This window comes from Cupressus sempervirens, chromosome 8 (genome assembly GCF_028749045.1).
Source record: "Cupressus sempervirens isolate cs-2001-9-10 chromosome 8, ASM2874904v1, whole genome shotgun sequence".
Lineage (NCBI taxonomy): Eukaryota > Viridiplantae > Streptophyta > Pinopsida > Cupressales > Cupressaceae > Cupressus > Cupressus sempervirens.
This window is the reverse complement of record NC_143125.1, coordinates 351,555,145-351,576,902: the sequence shown is the minus strand read 5'-3', so window position 1 is coordinate 351,576,902 and position 21,758 is coordinate 351,555,145. Positions and strand designations below refer to the sequence as shown.

Here is a 21,758-nt window from a genome sequence, read left to right as displayed (position 1 = left end):
AAGAGGGAAGATAGTCATGAGCACGATAAAACAACATCCACAAATAGAAGAATGGAATGGAGAAAAACCTACACACAAGGAGGAAAACAAATCTTATGAGAGGATGATACATAGATTTAGACTAAGAGATTTCCAGCAATAATCATGGATGGATCAAGAAAGGGGATTGCCACAAATGTATGGCCAATAATTGCAACAACTTGGCAACATAGTCATCCCTGAATCGGAATAGAAATAAGGTGGTGATCTACTGAATATTATTACTTAAGGAAGGGTGCTTATCTATTGAATAATATTGATGGAAGGCGGTGACTTGTGTGAAGGCTGCATAGCTCAAAGGCAACGTGTGTATGTGTTTAGAATTTTACAGCAGGATAAGTGAACATTTAAATCAGCATATTGACAGCATATACAAATTTTAATATAAAATAGGAGATGTGTGCGATTTGGAGGAAGATATGGTGTTGGAAGAATTAATAGCAAGAATGATACGGGGCAAATATTGGATGTATTTAGTCAAGGAGCCCGGTGAAAAATTTACAACAGTGATTCATGCTATGACAAAAGGAAATCAAATATGTGCACCAATTATAAGATGTGGAAATGCAGAATTCTCTGGTTTGCAAATAAACAAAAAAGATATTGTAGATATAAAATAAGAATATGAATGTTGAGAAAACAGTGGGAATTATAAGGTATTGAACAACATCGAATTTGTTGATATCAAAACTCAGAACAGCTGAAGAAGCCATGTGAATGAATAAATTGAATCAGCCATTCAAGTTAGCAGATGATTTACGGCATCTACAAAATATTAAAATAAAGCCATCAAAATAATGATATAATATGTATCATTTGTCAAAGATAAGGGAGCAACTGAAAGTTCTGATTACTGACGACAAGGCAGAGATAGCAACAGAGATGATACTTGGTCAAGGAATATTATCGGAAGTTTTAAGTTATATTATTGGAAGTTTTAAGTTATCATATAACTGCACTAAATATACATGTCAGTGACTATGAATATGACATCGTGATTGGAAGCCATGATGGAGTTCTGCAGTGAACGCTCATGGCATAGTGTAGAGATATAAATCCAACAAAATTATTAACAGCATGGTGCGATTTAAGGAGGCAACACTATCATGATAGAAAGACTGAAATGTCTATAGTCAAAGCAGCACAAAAATCATATGGATATATTGCGGCATCAATGAAGAGCAACAAATATGTGTGAATACAAGACAGGATAGCATGTTCAAATCCATAGACATCCATATCATACAATATACAGTGATCCAAATATTAAAGAAACGAAAGTATCTTTCATTGTGGGCTCAATTTTGAATTTTGTGACGGTGAAGCTGCAGCAACAAAGATTACAAAATATATTGAAATGATTGAAGTTTACGATCAGTCAACAGCAAATACAAAGTCATCTAGAAGACGTAAGTCTCAACCAATAAATGACAAAGCAGATTTGCAGCCCAGAAATATATTACCTATAGATGAATATGCCAACAAAGTATCATCAGCACATACAGGCAGAAGAGGATGTGTATGTTGCGAAGTGCGCCAACAAGAATACCATATGTCAGAAATAAAACATTTAGTGTCAGATTATAGAATGATATACTGCTGAGGATTCATCGATACATATTGGCATTGTCTTTAGTATTTAGTATGTACACATTAGATTACACACAAGTGTGACTAAAACATGATATGATCATGAAGCCATTAATGTGTGATTAAAAGAGACTAATTAAAATGATATTTTCTATAAAGAAAATTAATTTTTGGTAAAGATAGAAAAAAGTGTGATTTGAATAAGAGATGTAATCTTTCATACTGAAAAGACGCATCTATTTATGAGAAAGATATATAAGGGGAAAATAAACCATTCTCAAAGGATGTAAGAAGAGAATAAGTAGAGTGTGAAAAGGGTAGGCAGCAGACACAGAGATGTGAGCAGTGGATAAAAGAGCAGATCAGAAGAATGTGTAGAAGAATAAAAATAAAAGAATATTTGCAGTGAAAGTTCAAAAAAGAAGTGAAAGTAAAAAGCAAAGGATATGAAGTAAAAAGTGGTGTGGGAGGTGAATGAAAGAGGAGTGAAAATTATATCAGAATATTAAAAGGGAGAATAAAGAATATATATAAATATATTTATATATTTAAATCAAAGTAACGAGAATCAGAATCGAATCAAAATCGCCAAGGCCGAATCAAATCGTGAATTGGCCATGAATTGGCCACGAATTGGCAAATTTTAAAAACCCTTGAAATTTAGTAACTTATTTCATAAACCCTTTATTGCTGATTCAATTCATCAATTCACAAAAAATCGTTTGGCTTGAAACGAATCGCCGAATCAAATGAATCGCTGCGATTCTTGTTACTATGATTTAAATATATAGTGACATTAAAGAGAAGATATATATTGGATTAGAAGGGGTGCTGCTCTTGTGAAGACTTACAAAGACGGGTATTTTCAGATACAAAAGTGAATTTAAAGTAAATATATATATATCCATTTAAAGGTGAAGTAGTTGTGCTCAAGAAACATCCATCATCAATTGGGTAAGCAACATTGGCAAGGTGGAAAATAAGTTTGTGTGCAGCGAGTTGGTGCTCGTGAAGACAAGCAGTGGAGTTTGGTGCTTCTAGTTGGTTGGAGCCACGAAGTGTGGAAGTTGGAGCTTCCAGTGAATCGGTGCTCATAAACATAGAGGTTGTAGCCTACAAACCAATTTGTAAAAGAACAGATTATATAAGAAAGCATTTACTTGCCGTGGTTTTCTCTGGCATTGGGTTTCCACGTAAATCTTTGTGTCATTGTGTTCATGTGCACAATTGTTGATTTTAGCATTTAAAGTAATTGATTGGATAATAGTTTTAGATTGGCAAAAGTTGTTAATATACTGATTCAAACCACCCCCACACCTCAATATATTCGTGTGCTCTTCAAATATCACTTAAGGAAGGGTGCTTATCTATTAAAAAGACAATCTAAAATATCATTGGATTGACAATGATTAATTATAATAATAAATATCTAATCTAACCTATTGGAAGATGAAAGAGTGCGGTCAGTATAAGGCATGATGAATACCATGAAGAAATTATGACAAATTCTGAAAGAAATATATACACAAACATGTGAAGGAAAGCCTACAAAATTATGAGAAGGACAATGCAAATTTGAAAGGATCATTCCCAACATTTTATGATCGTAGCAATGGAAGTGTGGAAATTGATATATGTAAATAACTTCTTGCTGTCATCCATGTTGAAGAATGTAGCTGCAATAAATTTATCTCTGATTTTGCTATATGTTGAAAATGAGATAATAACTATATATTTTGTTTACAGCTGAAGAAGATATTTAAGATATTTATTTGAGATAATATATGAAGAGACATGTGTCATGCGTCATGCAAAGAGGCATGCATTTCGAAATATGAAAAGACTAATTTTTAGAAATTGAAGAGACCTTCAGTTGTGAGATGAAGAGTCTCAATTCTTTATATATATTGTATTCAGTGGAAAGCATTGTCCACTCGAACATTTTATTATCAATTAAAATGATATTTTTGTGGCATGGCTGGGCTTTTCCCTTCAAGTGGAAGGGTTTTCCCAGGATAACCCCTTGTGTCTTTTGTACCTATTCTTTGTTCTTCCTTATAGTTGTTTATCTTTATTTCTGAGCAAAATATAAACACAGTGTCAGAGCCAGGTTGACAGCAATATTAGAGTGTTGAAATGAATAAGCTGCGAGTTAAATCTTATCATCTGAATTTGTCTGCTGTAGCCTCTCAGAATTTGTTGGTGCTCTATTTTCAATAAAGAGAGTCATCTTATTTAGGTTATACCTGGTTTGGTTGTTTCCAGTATAATTGCCTGGATTGCATCCACTCTCCTAAGCTTGTATGTTGTGTTCTGTTGCTTCCGCAGTATTATGCAGTTTTTCTATCTGCCATGTTCAAACTTTTGTTCTTCGGACTCCTTTGTGTTGTATGGTTTTTTTTTTTAGGTCGGTGAAATTATTTCTGATGGCACCATTTCCAACCGGCTCCTTCTCTTTTCACATTTTCTTTTTGATGTTGCTCATGTCATTTTTGGAGCTTGTCGTTTCACCTTGTGTCCTAGGTACTCGTGGCATGATCAATATTCATAAGATTGGGCGCTTCATATATGAATGGTCTCTCTTGAAGAAGAGACACTACCATATGAAAATCAAAGATTGATGTAACTGACAAAGCATGAAGGAAGGTGTTATACATTATATGCGGTAATAATAATATGAACTGATGCCTCATTGCAGATCATGAAAACCAGAGATGTATTCATCTCTTTGCAGAATGCTTCAAGTTATTGTTTGTGGTAGATGATGGAAGTATTATCTGCAGATTTTTCATAAATCTCTCAGACTGTATAAAGGCAGGAGAAAGGAGGACGGGTTGACTGTAGCCTTATAGGAAATTCATGATTACCAGAGCAGTTTAAAAGAGATCGAAACCCTACAGAGGCTAAGAATGAACGATGCAACTTTTTTGACAGCCGTGGTAATCCAATGATTGAGATATGTGTCCTGTTTGATTATCAGCATTTATTTTGTACCACATCTGTTCTTATTACCATGTATAGATTCTCTAAGCTATTGATTCTACGTTATCAATTTAGATTCGCTTTATTAAATGCTGCCATTTTTCAGACTGACTTAATTATTTATCGTTGTTAATCATCGAGCAGTGCTTTTCTTAAGTTTTCTTTATAGAACAAATTAGGTAATATAACATTAATATTAAGTTATTGATCATATTAAATTTTTGTTTCTGAAGTTTCCTGAAGGGGGCATCTTACAAATATTAATAATAATATTAGTTTATTGATCATAAAAATTAGGTAATATAACATGTTCATATCATTTTTTAATAAGTATACCAATTAATTAATAATTCCTATAGGAATACTGGTTTTAGTACTAGTCTTGGGAATAATGTCAAGAGCCAAATTTTTAGCAACTGAAAGCTGAAAAGTGGAACCATAGCTGCAAGACTTAAACTAATTGTGGGCAAGCCAATGTTTAATGTTTTTTCTACACATGTTTCCCTTGGCACATGCTAAACCTATCCAATGGAATGCAGCTTTCTTAGGTAATACTCTTTCAAGTAATGAGCAATGCTATGAAATTAATTAAAACCAGGCACAAACAACCCTTGAAAAAACCCCAAAAATATTATTTAAAATGTCAAATTAATGTTGGGCTCAAATTGCAAGTTTTAAGAAATTCCTTCAGGTTTGATGAGGGGTCACTTGGATTCATCTCGGGAAAACCCTAAGGGAAAATGATCGTAACTAGATCCAAATGTCTGAAAGGAAGAACTAGTAATATAGGTCCATGATATGAGCAAAGTACTGTGTTGTCAATTTGGGTTCAATTATAATAATTTGTTCATTTATGTATATTCAAAAAATGTACAAAATTGAGGACATGAATGTAGTGATAATTGATAATTCAATGTCAAATGTCAAATCCATAGATAATCAATGCCATTGATTAATTTGTTAGAACCACAAGCAGTACCAATGCCACTCCCAATACAAAAGAGTCCAAGTTCACATACTCAAGAGCTTCATCTCAATGCCTCACCACCCCCTTGTATTATTTTTACCTCCAATGTGTTTTTCTAAATCTTTTTGTTTTAACTCGCTTTCTGCAAGGCTTGCCCTAGGAAAGCAAGTAGGCCTGTACAATCAGCCCACATACATTTAAAACATACGAAGGTCAAATGATTTCTAGCCCATGCCCTTGTTAGATCCATCCAAGGACCCAAACCCATATTGGGCCATTTTGAGTATGACAAGGCATCTTGCACATAGCCTAGCAACATAGATGAAGCATAATGTTTACAAACAAATAATAGCTTGAAGACTTAAACATGTAATAAAACACATGATGATGAAAAGTTACATGTCTTTGGGTTTAGAGTTAAATTTTATTCTATCAAGACCAAATTACTTCCCACTAAAACCAAGTTAATATTCCCAAGAGCATAAATTTTTGCTAAAGCTATGCTCTCATAATCAGATTAGTTCAGGAGCCCTAACATCATATTAGAAACGAAAAATGAATTTCTAGTAATCTCTACATGCCATAAAACTTGGGGATGAAATCTGTGAAAACAATCTATATACTGATGATACATTAAAAAGCAACAAATATTATCATCAAATAAACTCTTATTCTATGTTAAAGGATTCACAATTTGCATCTTGAGAGAGTATATTGCATTAAATAGATTACCATAATCAATATCAATGAAAATTGGATATTATATCCATTTGTAAATACATTCACTAAAAACATGACAAACATTATCAAACTAACCTGGAGGCGTTTTGCTATAGCAACAAAAGGTTGAACATCTCCCCTAGTTCCCACAATAAGCATTGCAATATTCAGCCTCGGTATTGCTTTAACATCTTGATCTTCTTCACCCACTAGACTGCTAGGTCTTGTATCAGGCACATCTAAACCAAGCAATTCTGATGCAACTGGAGCACTCCGAGCGACATCAACTTCCACAGTGCCATCATTTTTTATTTTGGCAAGTTTCTCAATGAGTATTTTCTGCCAAAAAAGACAATATCTGTCACATTGATCTGTTTACGATCTAGAGACAAGCCAAGTTCACAAAAATAATAAAGGCTCAAATAAAATTTCCAGCCTTGTAGTTTTGAGGACTATAAATACTAAGAATTGAATGCAGTATCCAGAAGATAAAAATAAAATGTCATCATCTAAACTAGTCTTTCAAATTTCAATATTTACAAATAAAAATAAGCTTCATTTAGATGAATTCTTGATTTGAAACTCTATTAGAATTTATTTAGCCAATAAATGTCATGCACTAACATATAATCCCCCACTTAAAAATCAATAAATATGACATGGATTTTTATAGGTCAGTCAAGAAATTTTTTAAAGAGAAAACCTTTACAAAACCATGCTAAATTTCAGGCAATCAATGTAATCAAAGAGCCACTTGTTTCAAATGAACCAGATTGATTGGCAATCAATTGACATTCTTTAATGGCAATCCTTCAATCTCCTTTTTTTTTGAGGAATCAGCGTGTAACAAGGAACCAATTATTTCAAATAAAGAAGATAGATTGGCAATCAAGCTTGAGACCTCAAATTCTTAAATCTCTTTAAAAAAATTACTCAAATTCAGATAAACAATAAGTTATTACCATCAAAGTATCAATTACATAAGTTTCAGCTTCATGTGCTTAAATTCAGAGTTACAATAATTAGCCTGCCATATCAATTTCGAAGTCGAAAACAAGTTTTCATGAATGGTACTTTAACTTCACACTTGGTATAGAGGGTGACTGCAAGCTTTGGTTGAGTGGAAAACATTTAATCTCATCTTCTAGGTGCTACTTTCTCAAATTTGAGAGCACAGACCTTACTATGTTTCTTCTTGCATATGTATGTGTGTTTTTTGATGTGTTTTCTTTAATCCATTTGAGCCTTATTGAATTTCTATAAGTAGTTCTTGTAGGTGCTACTTACGAAAAATCCATGTCAAATCCTATGAGATAAAAAAAATTATAATTTTAAAAAGGCTAGCTGGGTGTGATGGCACTGCGTGGCTGTTTGAAACCCCCTGGTGCAGGGGCTAGGGTTTTCTTCCACCTCCCCAAAAATAAGGTCAAGTTTTCAAACGCCTCCTGGCCTGGTGGTGCAGTGCCAATGGAAACACAGCTACAGTCATGGAGAGTTGAACAAGGAGGGCCTGCTGCAAAGAATGAAGTAAAATGAATTTTTTTGAGAAAGGCGGCCCTTCTTGTCCGGTCTCAGGTCAGACAGAGCTGAAGGATTTGAAGGATGCTGTCATGCATCGAGGGGCTGAGGGCACGAGGATGGAGGAGTCACAGCCTGCTCATGATCAAGTTGCTCAGGAGCAGCAAAGGCCAGCGGCACAGAAACGGGCCAAAAAACAACAGAACAATTAGGGTTTTAATCATGCAGCCCAAGCCAAGGACATTTTGCTGGCTAAAGGAGAAAATAGGCAGCTTTGAACGCAGATAGAGTTTCATGTGCCCGCTCAACCGTCAGCAGCCATTTCACGGAGTTCTCTTCCTCTGTCTGCTAGGGCCATCTCGGTGGCTTTGGATGCAAATGCCGAAGAGCAAATCGCCCATAATATCTCCATTTTGAGATTGGGCATTTTCGGGGATTCTGGCCAAGCTTGCATGATTTACATGCTTGGATTTCTGATCAATGGGAGGGATTGCTACTGGGTTGTGTTCAAATTTATCCGGCAGCACGTGGGTTTTTAATTGTTGTTTTTGAGAATAGTGAAGACAGAAACAAGATTTTGTCAAACATTTTTGGTGCTGGGAGGAAGGTATGCCCTAATGCTGAAACCTTGGCATTCAGATTTTAATCTGACTTCTGAAGAATTTGATAAAACCCCACTTTGGGTTCAGCTTCCGTATTGCCCTTCACATTTACGGTTTGATTCCTGTCTTGAAGCAGTGGAGAATTCTTTGGGAATTTTTTTTTGTGTGGATGAAAGCTCTTCTAATCAGCTAATTCTACCTTCGCCTGGATGCTTGATGAAATGAATATTTCTGAAGGGCTCCCCACAGAAGTTACGATCAAAACCTCGAAGGGTTGCTGTGTGCAACCGTTGGATTATGAAGGGATTCCATTCACGTGTCCGAAATGCTTCCAAACAGGGCATGTGGCAGTCAACTGTAGTAAAGAAAGAATCCAGAAGGAAGCATCGTGGTGGAGAGATGTGTCTCAACAGCATTATACAGTTGAAATGGAGGAGGATGGAGAGAAACAAAATAGTTTCTCCCAAATTGTTGCAGAAGATCCAGGGAAAATGCCTAAAGATCCAGCACCTCAGGGTGTGCAATGAACAGTGAGTAATAATAGGCCTATGGGAGATGAAGGGGTTAGGGAGTTTCAACTGAGCACTGGTGCAGCGATGGCCGAAGGGAAAGAAAAATGTAGGTCTCAGAACGCTATTGAACCAATCGAGGATCTATTAGATGATTCCAATAAGCAAACTGGGTTTTCAGAAATAGGGGACGAGATTGAGCAGGCAAAGTGAGGTTGCAAGAATGGAAGAGGGCTGGCAGGTTGTTAAACCAAAGAAGGATAGTAAATCGAAGAAAGTGTCCTTTGAGATGATCCTACATTCCAATTCAAAAGGAAAACGCAAATCTGTAGTTTTGACTTTGTATGACTCGTCGTTGTTTATGGATGCTTATGTGTTATTAATATATTATGTTCCATTACTGGTTTTCATGGTTATGTCTAATTTCGGAATGGTAGTATCCTTCCCTGTTACTACCCTTGGTTCTGGCCGAGTCACTCCTGGTTACTTTTAATAAATAAATCTATTACCGACCAAAAAAATATGATTAGAATTTTGTAATGCTCTTTTGGGACCAGATTTGGATTATGGCATTTATGATCTCACTGTAGAACCATCATCAAGGAAAGGGTCAAAGTCAATGCATCAGACTACAGAGAGAGGTAACAATTGTATAAATTGCAGTGTACTGAGACAGAATAATTAGTGGTCGATTCATCAAATGAATGGAAAAGAATGAGATGCTACATTAAGCTTAAGGGCAGCTAAAATTATGATATCAAAAAACCAAAATTAAAAAAATTTAAAAATAACTATAAGAAATTGAATCGTTCAATAACTAAATACCTATATAAGACAACTGACACTAATGAATATAGTTCCTTGAGGGTTTGGTAATCAATTAATTAATTGAATTATAAATAAATAATTACTCAATCATTAATATATCTCTCAGTAACAATAAGGGAATGAATGACAACTAATATAGCTAATGTGGGAGAACAAGGGAATTTATGTTGGTCTTCAATCTGGCCTGATTTAATTACTTCCTGATTCAGCTTGTGGAATGGTGATTTCCATGACAGACATGGTATGAAGACAGAAATTTCTTTGTCCGTGCCTTTTCTAATCATTATATTCTTATTATGAACTTAGATGGTGAGAATTTTGGCAAGAATCTTGGCATCCTCAAAACGGAACCCATACAACTTACAACAGAGTTTATTTGTGCTAGAACTGATTGCTTCTCTCAACTATGTTCAATATATGAGGGGGTTCCATCTATCCTAGTTTATAAAGATATGCATCTTTCACTGACACCCGATAACACAAGAGCCTCAGATTTTATAAATTAGTTTTTTGCATTTTCTTCCAGATGGTCTTTGGCACTTTTTAACTTATTTATGACTCTTCCAATGTTTAAACTTTAGAGTGTGTTTCGATACCATTTTGTAATGATGCACCCCGGATGTGACACTTTTGCCGGGTCTGATTATGCAGATAATTCTGATTTTTTTGTTTTTTGTATTTTTAGGGTTTTTTTTTGCGTTTTTTTATTATTGTCTTTTTTGCCAATAAAGATTGCAATGCATAAAATAACTAAATGCTGGTACAATAACCAAAGACTGAGTCTAATCATGAAATCTCTGATCTTATTAATTTTTTCCAACCCAAATACATGGGCTATAGGCTGATGTGGGAAGTTTATACCCATAACTGAAACTTAGTAACTGCTGATGATGACAGGCTTCCTGTAGACGCCCAGAATTTATTTATCACTGCTGAATATACTTAATGTTGTCCTGCATTTTGTCACCACAAAATGTAGGTAACAATACGAAACTTTTCCAACCTAGTTTCACATTTCTCTAAGTTGGTTCATTATTTAATTGGTTAACATTGATCAACCAATCGATTCCAATTGATATAATAAATCTTTTTACTGAAAGTTTTTGTCAAGTCTTTTGTGTTTCTATTTGTCGAGCCTATGCTTGATTTTTGAAGCTTTCAACATCTCTTTTCTCATTTTTGAGTGTGTCTGTTAGCTTTTGATCTTTTGGTTTTGCTCAAACCATTGCTTTCAATTTTTCCTTCGATTCGAGCTATCTTAGGCCTTAATCGGAGTTGGCAATCAAAAGATATGATCATTTTAGTGCCCAAAAAGTGGATTCTCCAGGTGCAGCTGCATGATTTTAAAAATCATGTTATATTTTAATGTTGACATTAACTTTTTGAAAAATATGACTTAAAATCATTTTATTTTATGTTTTTAAGTTACTTTATCATTTGAATTTATCACTTAAAGTAACCATAGTGCACTTAATGTTATATTTTTAAATTGAATTGCTTTTTTATTTTTCACTTAAGTGACTATATTAACTATATAGTTTGATTTATTTTTGGAGTAACTTTATATTTTATTTAATTCATATAAGTTAAATATTACTTTTTAAAATAATATTTGCTCATAATGTGTTAAGTCTATTATGCAAATGTTATTTTTGACTCACTTAAGTCACATTTCCTCAAAAATCAATTAAACATGTGGTTAATTGATCACTTAAGTTGTGCAAAACATGTCTATCAACCCATTTGCATGTAAATATGCAAATGCCTTCAGAGACCATGTTTTTTAACTAAAGGCTTGCAAATGCATGTAACTCAAAATATGCAATGGGCCCTCTAGAGTGAGACTTACATATTTGAGACTTTTTAAAATATGCAATGACCTCCAGAGAGTGTGTTTTGCGCTAAAAGTTTTTAATAAGTTTTTAAAATATGCATTGCTCCTCCTAGAATGTGTTTTGCATCTTAAAGGAAAATGCATGCTTTTCAAAATATGCAAATACACTCTAAGAGTGTGTTTTGCATGAGGAGCACAAAAGCATGTATTTAAAATATGCAAGGCCACTCTAAGAGTGTGCTTTGGACCAATTCTCATGTTTTTAAAACATGCAAACTTTCCATTATTACGACAATAGATAGTTTCTATTATCTTTGTTTAGTATCTAATGGTTATCTATTGTAATCTTTTGTAAATATTAGAATGTTTCTAATATTTAGTTTTTTGTTTCTAAAATAGAATGTTTCTATTATTTACGATTGTTTCTTAAGGAAACATCGTTCAGCCTCTTGTACAAATTGATCTCTTGATCACTGTTTATAACAAGCAAATATTTCCAATTACTTCATAATATGGTATCAAAGCCAATACTCTAAATTTTTTTCGAAAATAATTATAATTTCTAGGTTGAAATTATCTGCCTTTTATTTTTGAAATTATTTACATGCTAATTTGCTTCCAACTCTCTCTATAATCTAACTAGGGTTTTCGTTCTAAGGGATTTGAATCAACCAACTTCTGGTTTGATCCTACAAACTGTTTTTGTCTAGATCCGTCTATTTTTTCTGCACATTTCCACTAATTTTTGTGTTTTTTTGCAGCAGGGCCGTTTTTGTTCAAAACCCTAATTTTCTATACCGGATCAAAAAAATTATAGATTCTTGGTAGGTTTTTTGAGATCTTAACTGGGTTGTCATTTGTTTTTTCTAGGTGCCTCAATTTTTGTGCCTCAATTTTTGAGCAAACGGATCCAGAAATTGACAACATATTCTTTCTAGGTTTTCAAGCTCTCTTCTAGGTCATCCTTCAAATTTTTTGGGTTCTCCATTTCTTTTGCCTTGAACAACATGCCCTTATAGATTTTTTACGCTTTTTCACTAAAAAATGTGCTATGGCATCTCTGACTAATATTTTGCTTGAGGGAAATCAGAAGTTGAATGGTTGCCATTGTGGCACGTGGAAACAATGGATGCTAACCATCCTCGAATATCATGACAACGATAAGGTGGTTATGGTTCTCACCAGTCTTCTCAGCAGAGGTCCTCTACTCCAGTTTTAGAAGGCTTTCGAAAAAAAACATTCAATGCAACTATTGCCACAAGTATGGGCACATGAAGCTTCAATGTCAGAAGCGCTTAGTTGTCCTATCTAAACAATCTGGTTCGCAGCCCACAGCGAACAATGCAGAGCACCTTGAGTAGATAGAATCTGGCTTTTACGCTTTTTGACAGCTTCGTGCTCTGGATAGATAAACCATTAAGGGAGGGTATTATGATAATAGATAGTTTCTATTATCTTTGTTTAGTATCTAATGGTTATCTATTGTAATCTTTTGTAATATTAGAATGTTTCTAATATTAGTTTTTTGTTTCTAGAATAGAATGTTTCTATTCTTTATGATTGTTTCTTAAGGAAACATCGTTCAGCCTCTTGTACAAATTGATCTCTTGATCACTATTAATAAAAAGCAAATATTTCCAATTACTTCATAATACCCATAAGAGTGTGTTTTGCATAGAAAACCCAATCCATCTTATTTAAAATATGCAAACTCTCTTCTAGAATGTGTTTTGCATCTCTTTCATGCATTGGCAAAGATAGAACCCGAATATGAAGATTCAAAAGCAAAAAACTTCATGTTTTCCTCCTCCAAGAACATATTTTTCACCAAAAATGCCTAAAATCTGCCCATGTTTTGGCTTAGAATCTCCAAGATCAAGGTTGTTTTTGCCTCTGTGAACATTTCCATGCATCAAACATTGGAATCCATGCAAAAATTGCTACTCTTGGTGAGGTTTTGAGACCATGTTTTTCCAAAAAAGTCCATTTCTTAAGAGTTTTGGAGCATGTTTTGGCTCAAAGAAGGGTCGTTTTGGAGTTTCAATCCATATCTATGCCTTTGAAGAACACATTTTGGTCATCCAAGAACAAAAACGCCTCATTTTATGGTGCTTTAAAATCACATTTTTTCCAAAAAAAGAGTCCAAATTTTTGTTTTTTTGCAAAAACATCTCATGTATTGAGGAAGAGAAAGCACATTTTTGGCATTCTCATGCCAAATCCAACAATTGAAAGCTCATTAACCATCCATTACTTGCAAGTGTGGAGGAAGTGAAATAGTTGTTTGTAGATCTGCCTCTGGTTTTGAGGGAGAATTGGTCTTCAAGTCTTTAAATCTTGCTATTTTGGCTCATTGATCTCCAAATGAACATTTTCAATCTTGCTCATCAATTCATGCTTATCTTGCTATTTTGTTGCATGTTTTAGCTTAGTGTTGCACACTTGTTCAAAGGTATACCATGAAAAGTGCATTTTGCCTTTACATATAATGAGAACTTTCATTTCACATATTTGGATTTTTCCCAAACTCCGAATTCGAATTTGCACTTGAAAACAACTTGCTTGTTGACATGTTTGAGTCTAAGACCAAAGGTATGTGTTTGTTTTGTGCTTGTTTTCGTTGTTTGTTTGCTTGCTTTCTCATTTTTCTTCTGTTGGAAGAAGTTGCGAGTTCTTTCCCAAGAACTTAAGTGCATTTTACTTCACTCCACTTTTCACCTTTTCATGCAAGTGCATCATTTCATTTCATTCCATGTCCATCATTACATGCCAGCATATTGCATCTCATTCTCCACATGTGATTGCATGTAATCTCACCCTCCATCCGCACTTGCATGTAATCTCATTCTTCATTCCCACTTACACTCATTTCCATCCTCCGAACCTAATTGCATGTTCGCATCAAGTCACAATTACATGTAAATCACTTTACATGTAGTTGAATCTAGCGAAACCGATTTTGGCTAAAGGTCACTGTTTAAAAGTCAAAAGACATCATTTGCATACATCCCTATGTGCCTAATTTGCATTCTTGGCCATTTACATGAAAATCCTTCTTTAGCCCACATGCAATCCATCCTTCTAAGTTTGACTTTGGCCCTTTCCATCCAAATACACATGCTTTCCAGTTCATTTCCAGCCATCATATGTGTGCCATAAGTGTCTAATCCATACTTCAAACACTCATCCCTCATGGATTTGTCATTGTAACTCAAATCCCAAAGTTTTCATGGATCTAATCTCATAGGAAGATGTTTTCATCTTCATGTTGTGGCGCACTCCTCAAGATATGTCCGAACTTCTTCAAAAAATGGAGATATCCCGTCAAGAAGACATGCTTTGATTCTCAAGAAGCAATAATTCATTTGATCTTCATTTTCCTAATGGTTGTCCGAGAACCTAACTTCTTGTGGGAATACGCCGAACAGTTCACTTCAAAACCAAAACAAACAAACAAAAAAGTAGTTGCTGATGTTGATGGGAAATTTGTTCAAATTCTACATTCGGACATCATCAGGAAGGTTTTCAAAGGGCCAGAGACTCCATTTTGTGTTAATCTACAAAGAAGAATTCACGACAACTTGAATGTGAAAAAGCTTGATCACATCAAGTTTTCAAATGATAATGGACAATTCATCAAAGAGAGTCAGAGGCTATCAAAAGATGCAACACCATGATTATTAAGGTGAATGCAGTGGCACAAAATACATGAACTCCCAATCCTATTATCATATGGGATCGTATCAGCAAGTACAAGGCCTTTGCCGACAATCTACAGGATTGATTCATTCAAAATCAATAGTTTTAACTTTCTTCTTCTTCTTTCATGTTTGTAGATTGGAGAGAATGTACTACATGAAATTGTGTAATTACATGTAATTCGATTTACATGTCCTTATGACATGTAATCCAATAATTTCTCTAGTTTAGTTAGAAAAGGTCAAAGTTGGTTAAATTACTCCCACTTTTTTTCCATCTTTCTCAACTCCTTTGCCTATATAAAAGAGTGCCCCCTCATAGCAAAAATCATCTTTTGTTGTATGCAAGAAAACTCTGCCAAACTTGTCCAAGCATAACTTTGATAGTGTAGTACAAATTTGGGAGAAAAGTGAATAAAAGAAGCAATTGGATTCGAAGTTTTCACTGGAAGCAATTGTGATAGAGCAAATTAGAAGCTTTGATTGTAATTTGTGCCCATTGTCTTTAATTCATGTTATTATTCTGTGTTCAATAATAGAGCATAGTGAATTAAGAAGCAATCGGAGTCGAAGCTTTGACTGGGAATGATTGTGGTGATACATAGACTAGAAGCTTTGACTATAGCTTGTATTACCATCTCAAATTTATGAAAAATAGTTAGAACTCCCTACTTCTGGAAGCCTTTGTGCCCCAATGGTAGATGTTATTCTTATAGAATACATTAAAACACGACTTAGAGCCAAACCGGTAAGTTTTCAATTGGCCTTTGAGTTACTGTTGGTTTATCGATATCACCGTTTACAACTTAAGATAGAAGTGTAGTTCAAGGTTTCAACTTGCCCATTACTCGCTCTGCAAATAAGTGGATTCTTTTTTGAAAACTAAGAGGAAAGAATATTGATAATACCCTTTCAAATCTCTCAACTTCTTGCCAACTTTGAGTTGATCCAAGGAACAATGAGAAGAGGGAGCTTTCCCTTTAGATAGGAAAGACTTTGTCTCACACACTATCGTTGGTCACCCTATTTTGTGACTGGATTTTACTCAAAATTGTCGATTGCAAAACATCCACCCAACACTTAATATTGTCTTTTTAATTGGTATCTCTCTATCAGCAATGATCGGTTACTTATAATGGTTTCAAGAGTCATGCTCACGTAGAGACATGACTCTACGTGGCTATTGCCAACTAGGGTCATGTGCCTAAATGACATGACTTAACTAATACTAATGCTTCCCTTAGATAAGTGTGTCGGCTACTTTGAACACACCCGATACTCTTTGGATGGTGCCCAATAATATTAGCAATGAAATATCAAATATATAAAAAAGGGATCAATCTGAATATATTTCAATTTACTCCTGTAGATGTGAGTGTGTGTACATGTATATGCAATATATACATATATATATATATATATACTGTAGATGTGTGTGTGTGTACATGTATATGCAATATATATATAATGCAACTATACATACATTATTATATATCTAATATGATCCACTAGATGCTTCAATTTGACTGAAGCTACAACTTTAACAAGTATAACTATCTAACTGAATTTTGTCAAAGTTCAGGAAATTGTTTCTAATGTTAAGTATAATTCAATGTCAAGTAAATTGATGTCCCAACGATGTTTCTCTGTCTACCAAGTTTACCTCATAGATTGAGCTTGCTCAATATTTAGGTTGGCAATCAGGTCAAACTTTACTAATGAAAAACTGTAAACGACTCCAAAATATATTGAGTAACAAGACAATTGTTAACGATTTTACAATTTAGCTGAAGTATGATCATACTAGACATAATTAGGTCTTTACAAGCTACAATAGTAACATTGAGTTCTTCCTCTCTTTGTTTATTTCCACTTTTTGGGTTGCCTTTCTTAATTTTGTAATCCATTTAGCTAAATTTATTTACTTGATTGTACTTGTTGCAAGTACCAAATGAGTTTCTCTTCAATGAAAACTTAATTTTGTTTAATTTATTTTATTGTTTCTAATTTGTGACTCATTTTGTTTCGTTGCCTCTAGTATTTTATGTATATTTGTCAAATGCTTGGTTGATTTTATTAAATATTTTGTCAATGATGTCAAAGGTCATACAACTTTTGGAGGACTACTCCAGTAATAAAGAATTGGAATGAAATGCTAATCAAGTTGTTGTTTATTCTATTAATACTAAGTTGTCGGTTCAGATTCCGGTAGGGATTCAGGTCTGAGATTCGTCCAAAACAAATTTGGTTTGGGTTCGGATTTGCATGTATGTATATATATATATATAAGCAACATTGCAAAATACACCAACAAATATAATAATGCTTCAATCCAACTATATATATATATTAAAGCAACACAGCAAAATACACCAACAAATATAATAATGATTCAATCCAACTAACATGACAAAATGCCAAATACACCACCATATCAATGTTTTGGCTCAAAAACAATGATATCAACATTAATAATCAGCCATCATAGATCAAAAAGCATCAAACAAATCATCATCATTCTGCTCTTGCAAATTAGAAGCACAAAATGACACATGCACAAATGCACAAATGGCATATAAAACAACCTTTTTCTTTTCATTCACAAGTGCACAAATGACATATAAAACAACCTTTTTCTTTTCATTCACAGATGCACAAACAACAAATGAAGTTTTTCTTCTCAATCACAAATGCACAAATGACATATAAAACAACCTTTTTTGGTAGTTTTAGTGGTCACTTTAAGGGCTCAAGGATCAAAAAGACCTAATTTGGCAAGAAAATTTTTTGAAAAAGTCAATGAAAATGATGCTTTCGGTAAAATTAGCCCAAAATTCATTCCAGGTTCCTCCATTCAATTCAAAAGCCTTCAAAATTGGTCCAAAAGTCCACCCGGTTCCTTCTAAGAGAATTTTGAACAAATTTACCTAAATGTAGCAGAATTTTGAGCGAATTCAACTTGAATCCAACTTTTTAACGAACCAAATCTCAAATTCCACCTTCTAGGAGCAAATGTGGAAACTTAGAATTAATATATTATATTATTTCTATAATGGTCATTTTAGTTGTCATCTTATGACTCTGTTAGAATAGCATGTTGCTATTTTTAGCTTTTGTTTTAGCTTTAGTTAACCAATTGTTTCTTTTTAAAAACATAGTCATGTAATCACTACTTAAGGAGCGTTCATCTCCTCTATTTAATATTGGGTTATTTGAACATGGTATAAAAGCAAGGGTTGGTCTAGGTCTGACCCCCTCGAAGAAGGGCTCAATTCTTTTTGAGGAAGAATTAGTGAAAAGATGTTTGAGGGTTTCTATTGTAGTCAGTTTTTCTAAGGAAAAATCGTGACCTCTACACCACAATTTGCACTCTTCAACTCTGCGAGCTCCTATTTATGGTCGCCTAGTGTTTTTGGGGCTTCTTCTTCAATGCACTTCTACATTTGCCTTATCTGTGTCATTTATGGTTCTTTCCACGCCACAAAAGGCTTTGTTTTTCAAGTGCCTATCAGTGTTTTAAGATTTCTGTGACTCTCAAGGTCATTTGCTTGTGAATTTTTGTGGTTGTTTTCTTCTTCCTACGACTAGGTTTTTTGTCGCCATTGTCAAATCTTGTTCGTGCAAGGTTATGCTTTTGTTCACATAAGGTTATTCTATTCATTCCACAGCTTTGTGCCTATCCTCTATGGTTTGCACAACATTTTGATCTTTGACCTCAACAAGTTCCCCAACCTTCACCATCTAAAACACCTTTGGAATTTTTTGGGCTTTGTGCATGAAGTTCTCATCGTGACAGGAGGTTTATGTTTCACGACATGAGCTTTTGTTTCTCTACCACCTAGCAAATTTATAGCAGATTTTTATTTAGGGGTATCTTAATATTGTCCCTTAAAATTTATTGTGGGTTTATAATTTTTCCCTCAAAAATAACTGAATTTTTTTTTTTAATTTCTCCTTAAAAACTCTAGTTTTTTGTTTTGCCATTGGCTCGGATTCCATGTTTTCCCATGGAAAATCATCTGTAATTTGTGAAATTGATTGTTTATATGGGACTTTGTTTTCTAGGTTATATAATTCTTTTACTAAAAATGCTTTCCTCTAAATATTACAATGGGCTTTGTATGATTTTTCCCCAAAAGTTGATTTGAAAAGTTGGTTTGTACAAGGCTTTTACTATTTTTCTGCAAAACAAAATTCGTATGCTGGTTTGCGTCTCAAATTTTGTGTCAACTACTCACTAATGTTTCAATTTCTGGATTCTTACAATATTTTCTTAAATAAATAGTCATTGATTTTCCAACAAAAAAATTATTACAATAATAGATAAGTCGTCTATTATTAGTTAATGGTTATCTTTTGTAAATATTTTAAGCGTTAAGTTTGCTTTCGTTTTTTGCTTTCTTTAGAATAGAATGTTTCTATTCTTTACGATCATTTCCTAAGGAAACATCGTCTCATTCTTTCGAATATATTGAACTTTCAGTCTCTGTTAATATCAAGCAAGTATTTACCAATTACCTCATAATATGGTATCAAAGCTAAATACTTAAATTTTTAAGGAAAATTTTAAAATTTCTTCTAGAAATTATTTGTTTAAATTTTTTCCAAAATTATTTCAGCTACTTTCTCCAAACACCTGCCTAGGGTTTTCTGTCTAGAGAAATTCTGAACTCGGGTCTGCAAATCGCATGAAAATTGGGGTTTTTTTTTTACCATTCTCAACTAGTATCTGAAAATCACGATTTCGTTTTGCCCGACATCCTCTGCAAATCGCATTTTTTACTCTGAGACGACTACATATCATAATTTCGGCTGCCAATTCATCTGCAAAAAACCGCGTGTTTTCTCTACTCCAAAATGACGATTACTCACATTACCGGGTTTGTTTGAGACAAACGCAAGTTGCAGACTCATTTTTCTTTGCAAATCATGTGTAACAAACTCATTTTTTCTCAAACTCGTGTCGGGGCCCTAAATCCAACTGGTTCTACAACTTTTTTTTTCAACAAATCTGACATTTTTTGTGAAAATTCGACTCTCCAATCCGATGGCTAGGGTTTTGCCCGAAACCCTAATTTTTGGGGTTAGAATTTTTTATTGATTGCAAATTATTGATGGGTTTTTCGAGAGCTCAATTAGGTTGTCATCCGTTTTTTCCAAGTGCCTCGTTTTTCGTGCCTCAATTTTCGAGCCAACAAATCCAAAAATTGACAGCAGATTGCTTCTGGGTTTTTCAAGCTCTCTTCTGGATCACTTTGATTCTTCTGGATCTAAAGTTTTTTTGCCTCAAAGAACGTGCCTTCACAGATTTTCACAGTTTTTCATTGGAAAACATGCCATGGCATCTCTGACAAATATTTTGCTCGAGCATAACTCCAAATTCAATGGTCGCAATTATGGAACCTAGAAACAGCGCATCATCACAATTTTTGAATATCGGAACACCGATAAACTTGTTCTAGGTGTTACAAAGCATCCGACTTCTCCGAGTCCTGATCAAGATACATGGATCTAAATAATCAAGAGGCAGTAATGCTTCTCAAATTATCCGTGGTTGATGATCAGCTTTCTTAGATTCCATCTAGCAAGATAGCTACCAAAATCTGGACACATCTGAAAGGTCTTCATGAGACTTCCAACAAGAGCAGGGCCTTCTTTCTGAAAAACACTTTGTTTTCTATTGTCATGGATGAGCGCACCTCGCTCCAGGCACACCTAAATTGGATTCAAGAAATCTATGATCAGTTACTTGCCATCGATCGCAAGATGGAGGAAGAAGATATTGTGGTTATCACTCTTCGGAGTTTACCAAAATCATATGAGCATTTTATCAAGACTCTCAACATCACATCTATTGGTGTTGATCTAAAGTTCACTAATTTTTGCACCCTGCTGCTTCAGCAAGATCGGTAGAAACAACAATTCGGTAGCAGCTCTAGTTCCACCTCCACAGAGCAAGCATTTGCTGCGAAATCCTTTCAGAAGGATAAGGGCAAGTTTCAACAACCATCTCAGCAAAAGTCTTCTGCTCCAGCTTCGAATGGTTCCAAAAAGAACATTCAATGCAACTACTGTGACAAGTATGGTCACATGAAGGTTGAATGTCGAAAACGCTTGGCTACCCAGTCTAAGCAATTAGGTTCGCAGCCCAAAGCGAAAAGTGCAGAGCACACTGAGCAAGCGGAATCTGCCTTTTACGCCTTCATGACTAAAAGACCTCAGATCATGTGAAGTCATCTGCCTAGTACATTGATTCAAGTGCCTCTCAAAATTTCACTCACCACAGAGACTGGTTTACTGACTACCAGCCTTATTCAGACTCTATTATTTTTGGTGACGGAGAAGAGTACACGGTTGTTGGTAAAGGCAACATTCAAATTCAGTCTGTTGGGAGGAATCTCATATTCCTTGATGTGTACTACGTTCCCAGGATGGAACTAAATCTACTCTCAGTCAGTCAACTACTGCGAC

The 21,758-nt window shown here is 34.5% G+C and overlaps 1 protein-coding gene across 4 annotated transcripts in view; it reads right to left on the bottom strand.

The window, feature by feature from the left end:
• LOC149542784 (sterol 3-beta-glucosyltransferase UGT80B1-like) overlaps nucleotides 1-21,758 on the bottom strand; it is a 126,148-nt gene that overhangs the window by 90,103 nt on the left and 14,287 nt on the right. For all 4 annotated transcript variants that reach the window (XM_089797679.1, XM_089797681.1, XM_089797680.1 and 1 more), the window contains exon 4: nucleotides 6,395-6,637. In XM_089797679.1, coding sequence (XP_089653805.1) covers nucleotides 6,395-6,637 — 243 coding nt within the window. The remainder of the gene's footprint in view (nucleotides 1-6,394; nucleotides 6,638-21,758) is intronic.